At 41.0% G+C, this 14,846-nt stretch overlaps 1 protein-coding gene across 5 annotated transcripts in view; it reads left to right on the forward strand.

The window, feature by feature from the left end:
• The window catches only part of PCSK5 (proprotein convertase subtilisin/kexin type 5), a 519,845-nt gene that overhangs the window by 305,796 nt on the left and 199,203 nt on the right, over window positions 1-14,846 (forward strand). For all 5 annotated transcript variants that reach the window (XM_070794669.1, XM_070794670.1, XM_019966083.2 and 2 more), the window contains exon 12: window positions 4,366-4,554. In XM_070794669.1, the coding sequence (XP_070650770.1) occupies window positions 4,366-4,554 (189 nt within the window). The remainder of the gene's footprint in view (window positions 1-4,365; window positions 4,555-14,846) is intronic.

Consider the following 14,846-nt stretch of genomic DNA (forward strand, 5'->3'; position numbering starts at 1 on the left):
TAAAGCTGTGATTTAAAAAACTCCCAAAAAACAAAAGCCCAGGACCAGATGGCTTCACAGGAGAATTCTGTCAAACATTTAGAGAAGAAATAATGCCTATCCTTCTAAAACTCTTTCAAAAATTGCAGAGGAAGGAACGCTTCCAAACTCATTCTGTGAAGCCACCATCACCCTGATACCAAAACCAGACAAAGACAACACAAAAAAAGAAAACTACAGGCCAATATCATAGTATATTGACCTGTAGCATATTGTATCTGATGAGCATAGATACAAAAATCCTCAACAAAATTTTAGCAAACAGAATTCAGCAACATATCAAAAAGCTCATACACTGTGATCAAGTTGGGTTTATTTCCAGGATGCAAGGATTCTTCAATATATGCAAATCATTCAATGTGTTACCCCATATTAACAAATTGAAAGATAAAAACCATATGATCATCTCAATAGATGCCAAAAAAGCCTTTGACAAAATTCAGCACCCATTTATGATGAAAACTCTTCAAAAAATGGGCATAGAAGGAACCTACCTCAACATAGTAAAGGTCATATATGATAAGCCTACAGCAAACATTATTCTCAATGGTGAAAAACTGAAAGCATTCCCCCTAAGATCAGGAACAAGACAAAGATGTCCACTTTCATGACTGTTATTCAACATAGTTCTGGAAGTCCTAGCTACAGCAATCAGAGAAGAAAAATAAATAAGTAGAATCCAGATTGGAAATGAAGAAGTAACACTCTCACTGTTTGCAGATGACATGATACTGTTCATAGAAAACCTTAAAGATAGTATCAGAAAATTACTAGAGCTAATCAGTGAATTTAGCAAAGTTGCAGGATACAAAATCAATACACAGAAATCACTTGCATTTCTCTATACTAACAATGAAAAGTCAGAGAAATTAAGAAATCAATCCCATTCACCATTGCAACAAAAAGAATTAAATATCTAGGAATAAACTTACCTAAGGAGACAAAAGAACTGTACACAGAAAATTATAAGACACTAATGAAAGAAATCTAAAACCACATAAACAGATGGGTAGGTATTCCATGTTCCTGGGTAGGAAGAATCAATATTGTGAAACTGACTATACTACCAAATGCAATCTCCAGATGTAATGTGACCCATATCAAATTACTGAGGGCATTTTTCACAGAACTAGAACAAAAAATTTCACAATTCATATGGAAACGCAAAAGATCCCAAATAGCCAAAGCAGTCTTGAGAAAGAAGAATGGACCTGGAGGAATCAACCTTCCTGACTTCATATTATACTACAAAGCTAGAGTCATCAAGACAGTTTGGTACTGGTACAAAAACAGAAATGTAGACCAATGTAACAAGATAGAAAGCCCAGAAATAAACCCATGCACCTATGGGTACCTTATTTTTGACAAAGGAGGCATGAATATACAAGGTGGCAAAGACAGCCTCTTCAATAAATGGTGCTGGGAAAACTAGACAATTACATGTAAAAAAATGAAATTAGAACACTTCCCAATACCATACACAAAGATAAACTCAAAATGGATTAAAGACCTAAATGTAAAACCAGAAACTATAAAACTCTTAGAGGAAAACATAGGCAGAATACTCGATGACCTAAATCAAAGCAAGATCCTCTATGACCCACCTCCTGCTGCTGCTGCTGCTGCTAAGTCGCTTCAGTCGTGTCCAACTCTGTGAGACCCCAATGACGGCAGCCCACCAGGCTCCCCCATCCCTGGGATTCTCCAGGCAAGAACACTGGAGTGGGTTGCCATTTCCTTCTCCAATGCATGAAAGTGAAAAGTGAAAGTGAAGTCACTCAGTCGTGTCCGACTCTTAGCGACCCCATGGACTGCAGCCTACCAGGCTCCTCCGTCCATGGGACTTTCTAGGCAAGAGTAGAGTAATGGAAATAAAAACAACAGTAAACAAGTGGGACCTGATTAAACTTAAAAGCTTTTGCACAGCAAAGGAAACTATAAGCAAGGTGAAAAGACAATCCTGAGAAAGGGAAGAAATAATAGCAAATGAAACAACTGACAAAGGATTAATTTCCAAAATATACAAGCAGCTCATACAACTCAATACCAGAAATACAAACAACCCAATCAAAAAGTGGAAAAAAGACCTAACAGACATTTCTCCAAAGAAGATATACAGATGGTTAACAAACACATGAAAAGATGCTCAACATCACTCATTATTAGAGAAAAGCAAATCAAAACTACAATGAGATATCACTTTACACCAGTCAGAATGGCCATCATCAAAAAGGCTACAGCAATAAATCCTGAAGAGGGTATGGAGAAAATGGAACTCTCTTGCACTGTTGGTGGGAATGTAAATTGATACAGCCACTATGGAAGACTGTATGGAGATTCCTTTAAAAACTAGGCATAAAACCACCATATGACCCAGAAATCCCACTCCTAGGCATATACCCTGGGGAAACCAAAATTGAAAGAGACACATGTATCCCATTGTTCATTGCAGCACTATTTACAATAGCTAGAACATGGAAGCAACCTAGATGTCCATTGACAGATGAATGGATAAAGAAGTTCTGGTACATATACACGATGGAATATTACTCAGCCATAAAAAGGGATGTATTTGAGTCAGTTCTAATGAAGTGGATGAACCTAGAACCTATTATACAGAGTGAAGTGAGTCAGAAAGAGAAAGATAGATACTGTATTCTAATGCATATATACAGAATCTAGAAAAATGGTACTGAAGAATTTATTTACAGGGAAACATTGGAGAAAAAGACATAGAGAATAGTCATATGGACATGGGGAGAGGGGAGGAGAGGGTGAGATGTATGGAAAGAGTAACATGGAAACTTATATTACCATGTGTAAAATTGATAGCCAATGGGAATTTGCTGTATGGCTCAGGAAATCAAACACGGACTCTGTATCAACCTAGAGGGGTGGAATGGTGAGGGAGATGGAAGGGAGTTTCAAAAGGGAGGGGTCATGTATGGATGTGAGAGTTGGACTGTGAAGAAGGCTGAGCATCGAAGAATTGATGCTTTTGAACTGTGGTGTTGGAGAAGACTCTTGAGAGTCCCTTGGACTGCAAGGAGATCCAACCAGTACATTCTGAAGGAGATTAGCCCTGTGATTTCTTTAGAAGGAATGATGCTAAAACTGAAACTCCAGTACTTTGGCCACCTCATGCGAAGAGTTGACTCATTGGAAAAGACTCTGATGCTGGGAGGGATTGGGGGCAGGAAGAGAAGGGGACGACAGAGGATGAGATGGCTGGATGGCATCACTGACTCGATGGACGTGAGTCTCAGTGAACTCCGGGAGTTGGTGATGGACAGGGAGGCCTGGCATGCTGCGATTCATGGGGTTGCAAAGAGTCGGACACGACTGAGCAACTGATCTGATCTGATGGTTGATTCATGTTGAGGTTTGACAGAAAACAGCAAAATTCTTTAAAGCAATTATCCTTCAATACAATATAAATTTAAAAAAAAGAATGGGGCTAGATATTAGGGATAGAAACAGGAATAAGAAATTCTTCCACATTTATGGAGCTTACAGTCTATTGGGGAAGTCAAACCAAAACAATACAATAAATAGATAATTACAAGTTATAATAAGTGAAATAAAAAGGGTAGAAAATGAAAGGTAGGGAACATGATTTTCCTATGGTTCAATGATGTGCTTAGAGAGTGAAATTTAAGCTTTGATCATGAAAGAAGAGTCAGCCATAGGAACAGCAATAAAAAGGCACTAGAGGCAGAGTAGCATATGTAATGTCCCTGAGCTGGGAAACTTGAATTATTCCAGAACTCAAACCAGTGCTGGTGTGGCTGGAACCCAGTATTCAGAGGGCAGAGAGGTACAGGAGGGAGTTTGGGAAGAAGACAGGACCTTGTAGGCAAGAAGAAGAGTGGGCTCTTCTTAGTTTATAGAGCAAGAAAATGGTAGACCAGTGATTTGAACCAAGGTCATAGTAGTCCCCAAGTCCCCTATACTGGTGGTACACAAAGTGGATTCCATAGATCAGCAACATCACTGTCACTGGAGAACTTGCTGGAAATGCTCATTCGTGACCCACCCCAGGAACTCCAGTTCCAGAGCCTAGGAATCTGTTTTAACAAGATCGATATCCACTACCTTCATGAAGATCAGAGACACCTTAAATTCCCCATTCCTCTCATTTAACATCTTTCTCACAGTCCAAGCAGGATTACTCCTTTAAGCAACCTAACCATTTGCGTGAGGGGCTGGTCCTTTAGTAAGCAGCACCCACTGCTTATCTTACATCATGTAGTCCTGCCAGGCCTGCAGGTTCACTCAATTGAGCTCTGCTGTGCACTTTGCTCAAACTTCTTCTCTCTGTTGCAGGACGATTCGCCCCAACAGTGCAGTGCGCTCCATCTACAAAGCTTCGGGCTGCTCCGACAACCCCAACCATCACGTCAACTACCTGGAGCATGTAGTTGTGCGTATCACCATCACCCACCCCAGGAGGGGAGACCTGGCCATCTACCTGACCTCGCCCTCAGGAACCAGGTCCCAGCTTTTGGCCAACAGGTACGGTCATGGCCCCTGACCAGCAGTGTGCACTCAGCTACTCATTAAGCTGGAAAAAGAATGAAGAATCAGCAGTTCTTTTTTTTTCACTTTTTATGAAGTTGAAGATTGTGCATGTACAAATATTATAAAATCATGATTTTTATACAATTTTTAAATATTATTTTCCATTAACAGTTTTTACAAAATATGGACTATATTCCCTGTGTGGTACAATACATCCATGAGCCTGTCTTATACCCAATAATTTGTACCTCCCACTCCCCAACCTATATATTACCACTCCCAACCCCATCCACTAATTTTTTCTCTATATCTGTCTGCTACTTTTTTGTTATATTCACTAGTTTATTGTAGTTTTAAATTCCACATGTAAGATATACAGTGTTTGTCTTTCTCTGACTTATTTCACTTAGTATAATGCTCTCCAAGTTCATCCATGTTGCTGCAAATGACAAAAATTGTTTTTATGCCTGAGTAGTATTCCATGTATATATGTATGTATGTGTGTATCTATATAGAGATGTATGTATATATACACATATGTGCTCAATTGTAGCTTACTCTTTGCAACCCCATGAACTGTAGCCCACCAAACTCCTCTGTCCATACAATTCTCCAGGCAAGAATATTGGAGGGGGTTGCCATTTCCTTCTCCAATATATACACACACACACACACACACACACACACACACACACACACACTTATACCACAGTTTCTTTATTCATTCATCTTGCAACGGACACTTAGGTTGCTTCCATATCTCAGCTGTTGTAAATAATTTGCTATGCACATTGGGGTCTACTTATCTTCTTGAATAACAACATGATTAAAAAATAGGCAGAAGAACTGAATAGACATTTTTCCAAAGAGGAAATGTAGATGGCCAACAGGTACGTGAAAAGATGCTCAACATCACTAATCATCAGGAGAAATGCAAATCGAAACCACAATGAGTTATCACCTCACACCTGTCAGAATTGCTATCATCAAAAAGAATACAAACAAAATGTTGGGAAGGATGTGGGGTAAAAGAAATTCTTGTACACTGTTGGTGGGAATCTCAATTGGTGCCCCAACTGGAAAACAATAGGGAAGGTCTTCAAAAAACTAAAAATAGAACTACCATATGACCTAGCAATTCCACTCCTGGGTGTAGATTTAAAAAAAAAAGAAAATTAAAAATACAGCTGTTCTTTAATTTCTTACTACCCTAAGAACTTCAGTGAGGGGTGCCACTTAGATGTCATGATGAGATGGTCATAGCTCTCACTGCCCACACATAAACAGAGTAATGAGCTGCCTAGAATCTATTGGCATGAAACAGTGTAACACTTAAGATGTGTGTAATATTAAAAGGATGCCACAGAAAAGTTAAAGGCCACCTGTTGTTCTTTATCCTATAAAAGAAATGGAGAACACTGACTCTTCAGGCCTCTGAGATGGTCTTCCTGGCCCCTAAATGTCTGCTGGCATTTGTTGCAGGTAAACTGAATGCTTTTGCCTGAGCACTTTCCAAAGTTAAAGGAAATTCTATTTGTTTTAAAAAAGATTTTGGCATATGTTTTTCTACAAAGATTCAGTTAGTAAATGTTTCAAGCTTTGCAGGTCATGTGTCTGTTACCACTCCTCAACTCTGCCATTAGAGTGCAAAAGTCATTGTAAACAACATAGATGAATGTGCATGGCTGTGTTCCAATAAAACTTTATTTATACAAACAGGCCAAGGACCGGATTTAGTTTGAGGGCTGGCAATAGTTTCCTAACCACTATTTAAAGGTTGGCCCTTTAGTCTTTATTGGCCAAGGGAACACTCACTTTCTCTTTGTAGCCTCTTCCATTCTCTCTGCTGCTAAGTCACTTCAGTCGTGTCCGACTCTGTGCGACCCCATAGATGTCAGCCCACCAGGCTCCTCCGTCCCTGGGATTCTCCGGGCAAGAACATTGGAGTGGGTTGCCATTTCCTTCTCCATTGCATGAAAGTGAAAAGTGAAAGTGAAGTCGCTCAGTTGTGTCCAACTCTTAGTGACCCCATGGACCGAAGCCTACCAGACTCCTCCATCCATGGAATTTTCCAGGCAAGAGTACTGGAGTGGGGTGCCATTGCCTTCTCTGCCATTCTCTCTACTCCCTTCAAACATTTCTCCAGCAGATAATTATATTTCCAGGACCCTGCTGAAAGGCCAGAATGTTCTAGCACAAGTCTTCTTTTGCTCCATTGGCTTTTTGAGTGGTTGGGATCATGGGTGGGGGATACTTGTCAGCAAGTGGGACCAGATGGGGAAAGGCCAGGTTTTCTTATACACCCCATTCCCATTATGGTTCCAAACTCCAAGCCACAGTGAGAAGCCTAAAAGTTTCTTTAATTTGATGTTTTTCTCCAAGAGGAACATTTAATAGGAGCAAAAACCTTACTGTCAAAGGCCTATACAGTCCAAATGAAAGTCAAACTTTTATGTCGACAGGGCCGCCTGTCCACACGCCAGGTGTCCGCGGCCGTGGTGATCTCTGGTAGGACACTGACAACAGCCCAGACAAGCTGAGGGGCCAAGTCCAATGCAGGCCTGCAGGGCCGAAAGTGAGACTGAGGAGCTCTCAGTGGCTTTTCAAAATCTTCAAATTCATCTGTTGTAGGACAGTTAGAAAGAGAGAAAACAAGAGCATTTCTAGAGTCTCTCATTGCATTTTATTTCTGTTCTTGGAAGTCTTCTTGTGTTCGTCCCTAAAACCTAACATCTTTCATTAGAGCATGAGGTAACCTGGGCTTCATATTCTATTAAGTGAAACTTTGCCAGGATCAGTATATGCAGCTGTGAGAAACTGAAGGATGCTTTGGCATCCAGTCGCTGCACACGCCCTCCTCCCTGTGCAGTCAGGGATCTCAGCTGCTGCCAGGTCTTGCTACTACCTGCCTGAAGCTTCTCTTCAGCAAGCAAGGCCTTCAGATGCACAATTCTATGATTAAAGGACATCATGCCAGCTGTTGTTACCGAAGCCAGGGAAGACCTTGTTCTTGATTTCTTTTCTTTTCTTGACTGCTGTTCATGTGCATTGCATTTGGAGTACCCAGGTGACCCCAGTGAAGTACAAAGGTTGGCTTCACACATGTGTAACTCTTCTCCCTGGAGCCCCCTCCATGTAGAAAAATGGTCCACCCACAGTTGTTTGCTTGGAAAACTCAGTCCCTTCAGCCTTTCTGGGATCTTCTGCATATTTCAATATTTCTTGTTGGCTTCCCTGGAAATGACGTCAGTGAGGAAACTTGTGAGCAGAGGAGCAAAAGATTCCAAGACAGGCATTTGGTGAATTACAGTGTCACTGGCTCCAGTTCCTCGTGAATTCTTCAACAGCAGGCATCCGCTTTGCTCTTTGCAAAGTGCTGAACCCCAAAGTGCTGCCTGACTTATGTCAAAGAAAAGTAACAGGCATTTCCAATGCGCGGTGACCCATCTTATGGTTCACTTTAGTCTGTCCCATAGGGACCCCCTGGGAATAAGGTCTGCATGCAGAGTACATCTTCTTGGTCCGGAGCATTTCTTAAAGTGCTGCTCTTTTGTCGATCTTCCATCTCAGCGCTGAAAATAAGTAGCCACCCCCCAAAAAAATGGCAGACAAAATGGAGTGGAGAGAGGGGACTGGAGATAAGGGATGTAAAAGGATGTTATGAATTCATTGGCCCACAGTTCCCCAAAACACTGCTATGAACGTCTGACCTTTTAAATGTAAAACAGCCGCACTTGGTCCCCAAACCAGTCTGGCCACCTTCCAGGGCCTGGCTCCCCCGTCCTTGTTGTACTTGACGCTAGTAGAATCCCTCCTACTGAGGTAGCTAAGGCAAGATGGTTTCTTTAGGTATTGTTTTCCTTCTGGCATATTCCAAAACTTTATTTTTATGAGGAAATCTCTCTTCAGAACTTCCCAGTCTCTGACCTCCTGGCAAAGAGGAATCTGTGTCCTCTCTCCTTGGCCCTGTTTCAAAGCACACTCCCAGGATTGGGATCTGAGGGCAAGAAGCATCAACACGGGATGGGCAGGTGGTGAGGGGAAGGTCTGCTTTGCTCCTGGTGGCCTTCAAGTTGGCCTGCTGGCCTGGGCACTATACCTGTCCTCAAGGAAAAGGTGACCAGGTCAGGGTTTAGAAGGAATTTGTATGTCAGAGATTTTTTTAATTTTTGTAAATTGAAGTATAGTTGATTCACAATGTTGTGTTAATTTCTGCTGTACAGAACAGTGATTCAGTTATATATATACACACACACATATGTACACATTCTTCTTTATATCCTTTTCCATTATGTTTTAGCATAGGATATTGCATATAGTTCCTTATGCTACACAGTAGGACTTCGTTGTTTATCCATTCCATATGTAATAGTTTGCGTCTGCTAATCCCAACTCCCCAGTCCCCCTCTCCACTGGGCAGTCTATGTCTGTTTCTGTTTCGTAGATAGGTTCATTTATGACATATTTTAGACTCTACATATAAGTGATATCATATGGTATTTGCCTTTCTTGTTGTGACTTGACTTCACTTAGTATGATAATCTCTAGGTCCATCCATGTTGTTGCAAATGATAGTATTTTGTTCTGGAGTGGACTGCCATTTCCTTCTCCAGGGGATCTTCCCAAGCCAGGGATTGAACCCGGGTCTCCCGCATTGTAGACAGACGCTTTACCATCTGAGCCACCAGGGAAGTCATTTTTGTGACTTGACTTCACTTAGTATGATCATCTCTAGGTCCATCCACGTTGCTGCAAATGACATCATTTTGTTCTTCTTCATGGCTGACTAGGGTTCCACTGTGTATATGTACCACATCTTCTTGATTCATTCATCTGTCAGTGGACATACAGGTTTTTTCCATGACTTGGCAACTGTGGGTAGTGGTGCTACAAATATAGGGATGTGCATGATCTTTCTGAATTATAGTTTTTTTCTGGATATAATTATAGTTTTTTCCAGGCATGGAATTGCTAGATCATATGGTAATTGTATTTTTAGTTTCAGGAACCTCCATACTGTTTTCCACAGTGGCTGCACCAACTTGCATTCCCAGCAATAGTGTAGAAGGGTTCCCTTTCCTCCACACACTGTAGCATTTGTTATTCTAGACTTTTTAATGATGGCCATTCTGAGTGATGTGAGGTGATACCTCATTGTTGTTTTGCTTTGCATTTCTCTGTTAGTGATGTTAAGCATCTTTTCATCTGCCTTTGTAGATGCCATTGGCCATCTGTATGTCTTCTTTGGAGGAATGTCTATTTAGGTCTTCTACCCATTTTTTAGTTGGGTTGTTTTTTGTTGTTGTTGTCGTCGTTGAATTTATGAGCTGTTAACATATTTTGGAAATTAAGCCCTTTTGGTCACATGATTCACAAATATTTTCTCCCATTCTGTAGGTTGTCTTTTCATTTTGTTTATGGTTTCCTTTGCTGTGCAAAAGCTTGAAAATTTGATTAGGTCCCATGGCTCCCACTGCTGCCATGGGAGACTGACCTAAGAAAACATTGGTATGGTTTATGTCAGAGAATGTTTTGCCTATGTTCTCTTCTAGGAATTTTATGACGTCACATCTTATGTGTAAGTCTTTAGGCCATTTTGAGTTTATTTTTGTATATGATGAGACGGTGTGTTATAACTTCATTGATTTTTATATGCAGTTGTCCAGCTTTCCCAGCCCCACTTGCTGAAGAGATTTTTTCCATTGTATATTTTTGCCTCTTTTGTCAAAGATTAATTGACTGTAGATGTGTGGGCTTATTTTTGGGCTCTCTAGTCTGTTGATACATATGTCTGTTTTTGTGCCCATACTACACTGTTTTGATTACTGTAGCTTTGTAGTATTGTCTGAAGTCTGGAAGGGTTATGCCTTCTGCCTTGTTCTTTTTCCTTAGGACTGCTTTGGCATTTCAGGGCCTTTTATGGTTCCATATAAATTTTAGGATTATTTGTTCTGGTTCTGTGAAAAAAATGTCATGGGTAGTTTGATAGAAAGTGTTAGTCATTCAGTTGTGTCTGAGTCTTTGCAGACCCATGGACTGTAGCCCGCCAGGCTCCTCTGTCCATGGAATTCTCCAGGCAAGAATACTGGAGAGGGTAGCCATTCCATTCTCTAGGGGAATCTTCCCGACTCAGGGTTCAAACCCAGGTCTCCTGCATTGCAGGCAGATTCTTTACTGTCTGAGCCACCATTTGATTGGGACCATATAAAACCTGTAGATTGCTTTGGGGAATATGGTCATTTTAACAATATTAATTCTTCTAATCCAAAAGGTGGGATATCTTTCTATTTCTTTGACTCATCTTCAATTTCCTTTATTAATGTTTTATAATTTTCAGTATTTAAGTCTTTTACCTTCTTGGTCAAGTTTATTCCTAGTATTTTATTTGTGTGTCAGAGATTATTATTGAGGACAATAAATAGTGCCCCTATTAGACACTCATCTTTCTTTCAGGAAAGTCAGTATTTCTGAGGAGGACCATGTAAAACAAAGAACACTGTGCAGTTAAAAGACAGGAATTCTGCAAGGCTTAAAACACAAAGCTTTCCTCGTGGGTCATCTGAGATGAAGAGTTAGAGCTCTGGTGGCAGAGTCATCCCTATTTGACCTCTCCTGTTTCTCCATGAGGCATGACCCTTGACAGTGGACTGGGCATTGGCCTCTGTGAGAAGGAAGGATACTGAGGTCCAGCTCAGACTCAGAATCCATGGCTCACTCCGTGTCATCTCCCCTTAATGATGACACGCATCTCCCCTTAACTAGACATGCAGAACAGGAGAATGAGCTAGGAAGGAAGCTGAGGGGACAGCAACCCTCCCCCCCATATTACCTTCATTTTGGTATTGACAAAACCTGTGTTCTAGTCTTAGGACCAGAAAATGCTATCCTTAACGGTCAATTCCAAAAACAAAGGGGCCACAGTTAGCATTCTGAAAGTCCTTATTTTCCTCGACATTTCAGGAAGGAGTGTCTTCAGTGTTGCTCAGCCCTTCACCATGGGAATTCCTCAGGAACAGATTTTTTTGCAGTCGCTGAACATGTTGCCCATGTGGGCCGTCTGGAGCCCCTCAGTGCCTCCCCATGCTGGCTGCTGGGCACTTGCTAGAGCTCCTGTGGAGAACATCTGTTCCAGGAAGCAGGGTTTACCCGAGCATCTGCAGGTGCTGAGCCCTGGAAGGCACTCGGCAGCCTTCACAGCTAGTCCAACTCGAGCTGCGTGCCCCATCAGCCCAGCAGGCAAGCCCCGGCACCACCCTTAGCAGGTCAGGTGGAGGATTTAGTGAGTAAACAGAGCCATCCTTGAGTGGACAGTTAGTGCTTTCTCTCCCCTTTGTTTTCTCCTGCCCTCCCACCCTTCCACTCCTCCTCCTGGCCTGTCTACCCAGCCTAACAAAGAATCAAACCAAATAATCAGCACAAATGCTTTACTTCTGGGGAGACCGTGGGGATCTGGCATAGGTAGGGGACCTAGGTGGGCTTAGATCCCTTTATGATAGATACAAGAGCAACTATATTTCATCATTGTTGCAGTGAGCGTCTTTTTATTTTTTAAATTTATTTTTAATTGGAGGATAATTGCTTTACAATGTTGTGTTGATCTGTGCTGTACAACAGTGTGAGTCAGCCATGTGCATACATATATGCCCTCCTTCCTGAGCCTCCTTCCCAGCACCCCCATCCCACCGCTCTAGGTCATCACAGAGCACTGAGCTGGGCTCCCTGTGCTGCACAGCTGCTTCCCACTAGCCATCTCTTTCACACATGGTAGCGTATGTATGTCAGTGCTCCTCTCTCAATTCATCCCACTTCCCACCCTCCCCTTCCCCCACTGTGTCCACAGTCCATTCCTAAAGCAACTTTGGATGTTACCCCTTATATGACCACATGTTCAACTTCTGCCTACAAATTTTCCAACAGAAAGCCTGTCCCATCACATTCTTCCTTCAACTGCATTTGTCAGAATTATAAAAACCTTGCTTTTTTTCTTCCCTAAATACCCGCATACTGTCTTCAACTCATTGAGTTTTAGACTTAGTTTAGCTTTATTGGCTCTCTGTTCTAGATTTTGGCCTCTGACTGAAAGCTGAAACTTTGCCTCTCTTTCTAAATTTGACTACAGATGTGTATCTCTGGTTCTAATTATGGTCTTAAGTGGAAAGAAGGTATACTTTCTCATCTGTACAACCTATAGTTTCTGTAATTAACTGTGTTTAACTGTCGTGTTTCTACCTGAATATTTTTGTCACTGCCCAAGTGTTCAATGACAGACTACTGACATTTTGCAAAGTCATGCTATATAAATGCAGGTATGACTTGCCAAAATTACACTTTTGCTGTGGAAGTTTCACGTTATACAAGGCCTCACCATGGGAAAAAGCTTCTTTCTTTATTCAAAAGACAGTATAGCCTTTGGAGTTATAGCTGGGGTGGTCTTGATGTCACCCGTTTTTATGTTCAACTTCGGAAAAGTGATTTTTTTCATCTAGAAAACAGACGTAGTTGTATCTGCCTCGCAAGTGTGTTACAAGTAGTAAATAAGGTAATACAGTAAGCTCCTAGTATAGTAAGCACTTGGAAGTGCTAACCCTTACTCACACGGTGCTTTTCAAAACACCTTGCAAATGACTATCACACAGAGAAGACTGGCTCCTTCTCCCACAGAGGCTGATTCTAAAGGTCTGGGAGAGGCCCACAGATCTGCATTTCTCATAAGCTCACAGGTGACGCTGAAGCTTCCTGGCCTGCCGCAGAGCACATTTTTAAATAGCACCGATTTAAAAGATCACCCAACTTTTTCAAACACATTCTTCTTATTTTCATGTCACTAAAAGACTTGTGAGCAATATGCTGCTGGGTGCTGTGAAAGTCACTTACAAAGGCATTTATAATGTAAACCAGATATTTAGATAAAGCCTACTATTAAAGAATAAATCTTCAAGACGATTAAGTGAGTACTTATTTACAGGTACTTATCATGTACCCACAAGGATCAATGCCTTTGGGGGTTGGTAAGTTAGTGATAGTGAACATGTTGAAAGTTCATTTTGAAACTCGTGTTTTCAGGTATTCCAAACTTCTAGAACCAGTACCTTTCTCTCAACATTTCTTAAAGAAACGATTTAGGAGAGAGCAAAAAACTTAATAGTGTGTTTTAAATACCCTATTTCATAAGCAAATAATTTAAAACTTACAAAAGACAAACATCTAAAGAAAATCAAAAGTTCAGTTTCAACTGAGCCAAATGAGTGCTTTACGCATTCTATCAGCTTTATGTTAAATTGTGATGAAGCACTAAATAAAGAAAACAAAAAGAAAAAAGGGAACCTCCCAAAATATTCGATTAATGTCTGATTCTGTAGTGAACACAAATACCGTCTAGGAAGTTGTGGATAATTCTGAAATTAATATCCATTTACATTTGGGAAATAATAATATGATAACACATAGCTGTCAATAGCTATAAAATGTCTTATTATTTAGTTGCCATAACATCATAGAAGCACGTGGTAGCCCTGACACTTTGACTGACTCTTTAAGTGAAAGGGGAGGAAAAAAGCTTACAGTAATTATATGAGTTATTTCCTGAGTTAAGTAACCCTCAAAAGGATGTACTACATTTAATGGCAGTCCTTTCTACCGGGTTTTATCCAAGCAATTTATTTGAAAACCGCTCACAGGGATAGGGCTGTGGGGCACCCTTTTAATAACTGGCTACATAATTTGTGCCACCGCATGCATATATCATTTCAGTGAGCACACGATTATGAAGTCAATTGACAGAACAAGGTTTCACTGCAATAGGAGATATGGACACGGGCATGGAGTTAATCTACTCCAGCTTTCAGCACACTGGCCTTGCTTTATTAACATCTGATCCACACTAATAATGCTGACATGTGTCTGTTTTCTTCACTGTTGGCAGAGCACAGACATTCAGACAGAGCACTGGACCTCTTAGCTGATAAACAACCGCACAATTAGAATCTCTATAGTGGTGTCCAATGGTTTGACACTTGGTTTGAGCAAGTATATTCTTTGCAACATGAATCTCATCTGCTAACTACGTTACCTTTTGTTATGTGCAGACAACACAAGGTTTTTAAACAGTACAGTACTAAAGATAGGGAATAGATTAAGTATTGAATTGGAATAAAAATAAAAGTGTGGGATTAGAAAAGTCAATGCCCAGCTAGTTGAAACAACAACAATCAGTGTCTATTTCTCTCCTCATCAACTCTTTTAGCAAAATGCAGTGATCGTGTTTGGCTGCATTTTAATTCCTCTCC

This window comes from Bos indicus, chromosome 8 (genome assembly GCF_029378745.1).
Source record: "Bos indicus isolate NIAB-ARS_2022 breed Sahiwal x Tharparkar chromosome 8, NIAB-ARS_B.indTharparkar_mat_pri_1.0, whole genome shotgun sequence".
In the NCBI taxonomy this organism is placed as follows: Eukaryota; Metazoa; Chordata; class Mammalia; order Artiodactyla; family Bovidae; genus Bos; species Bos indicus.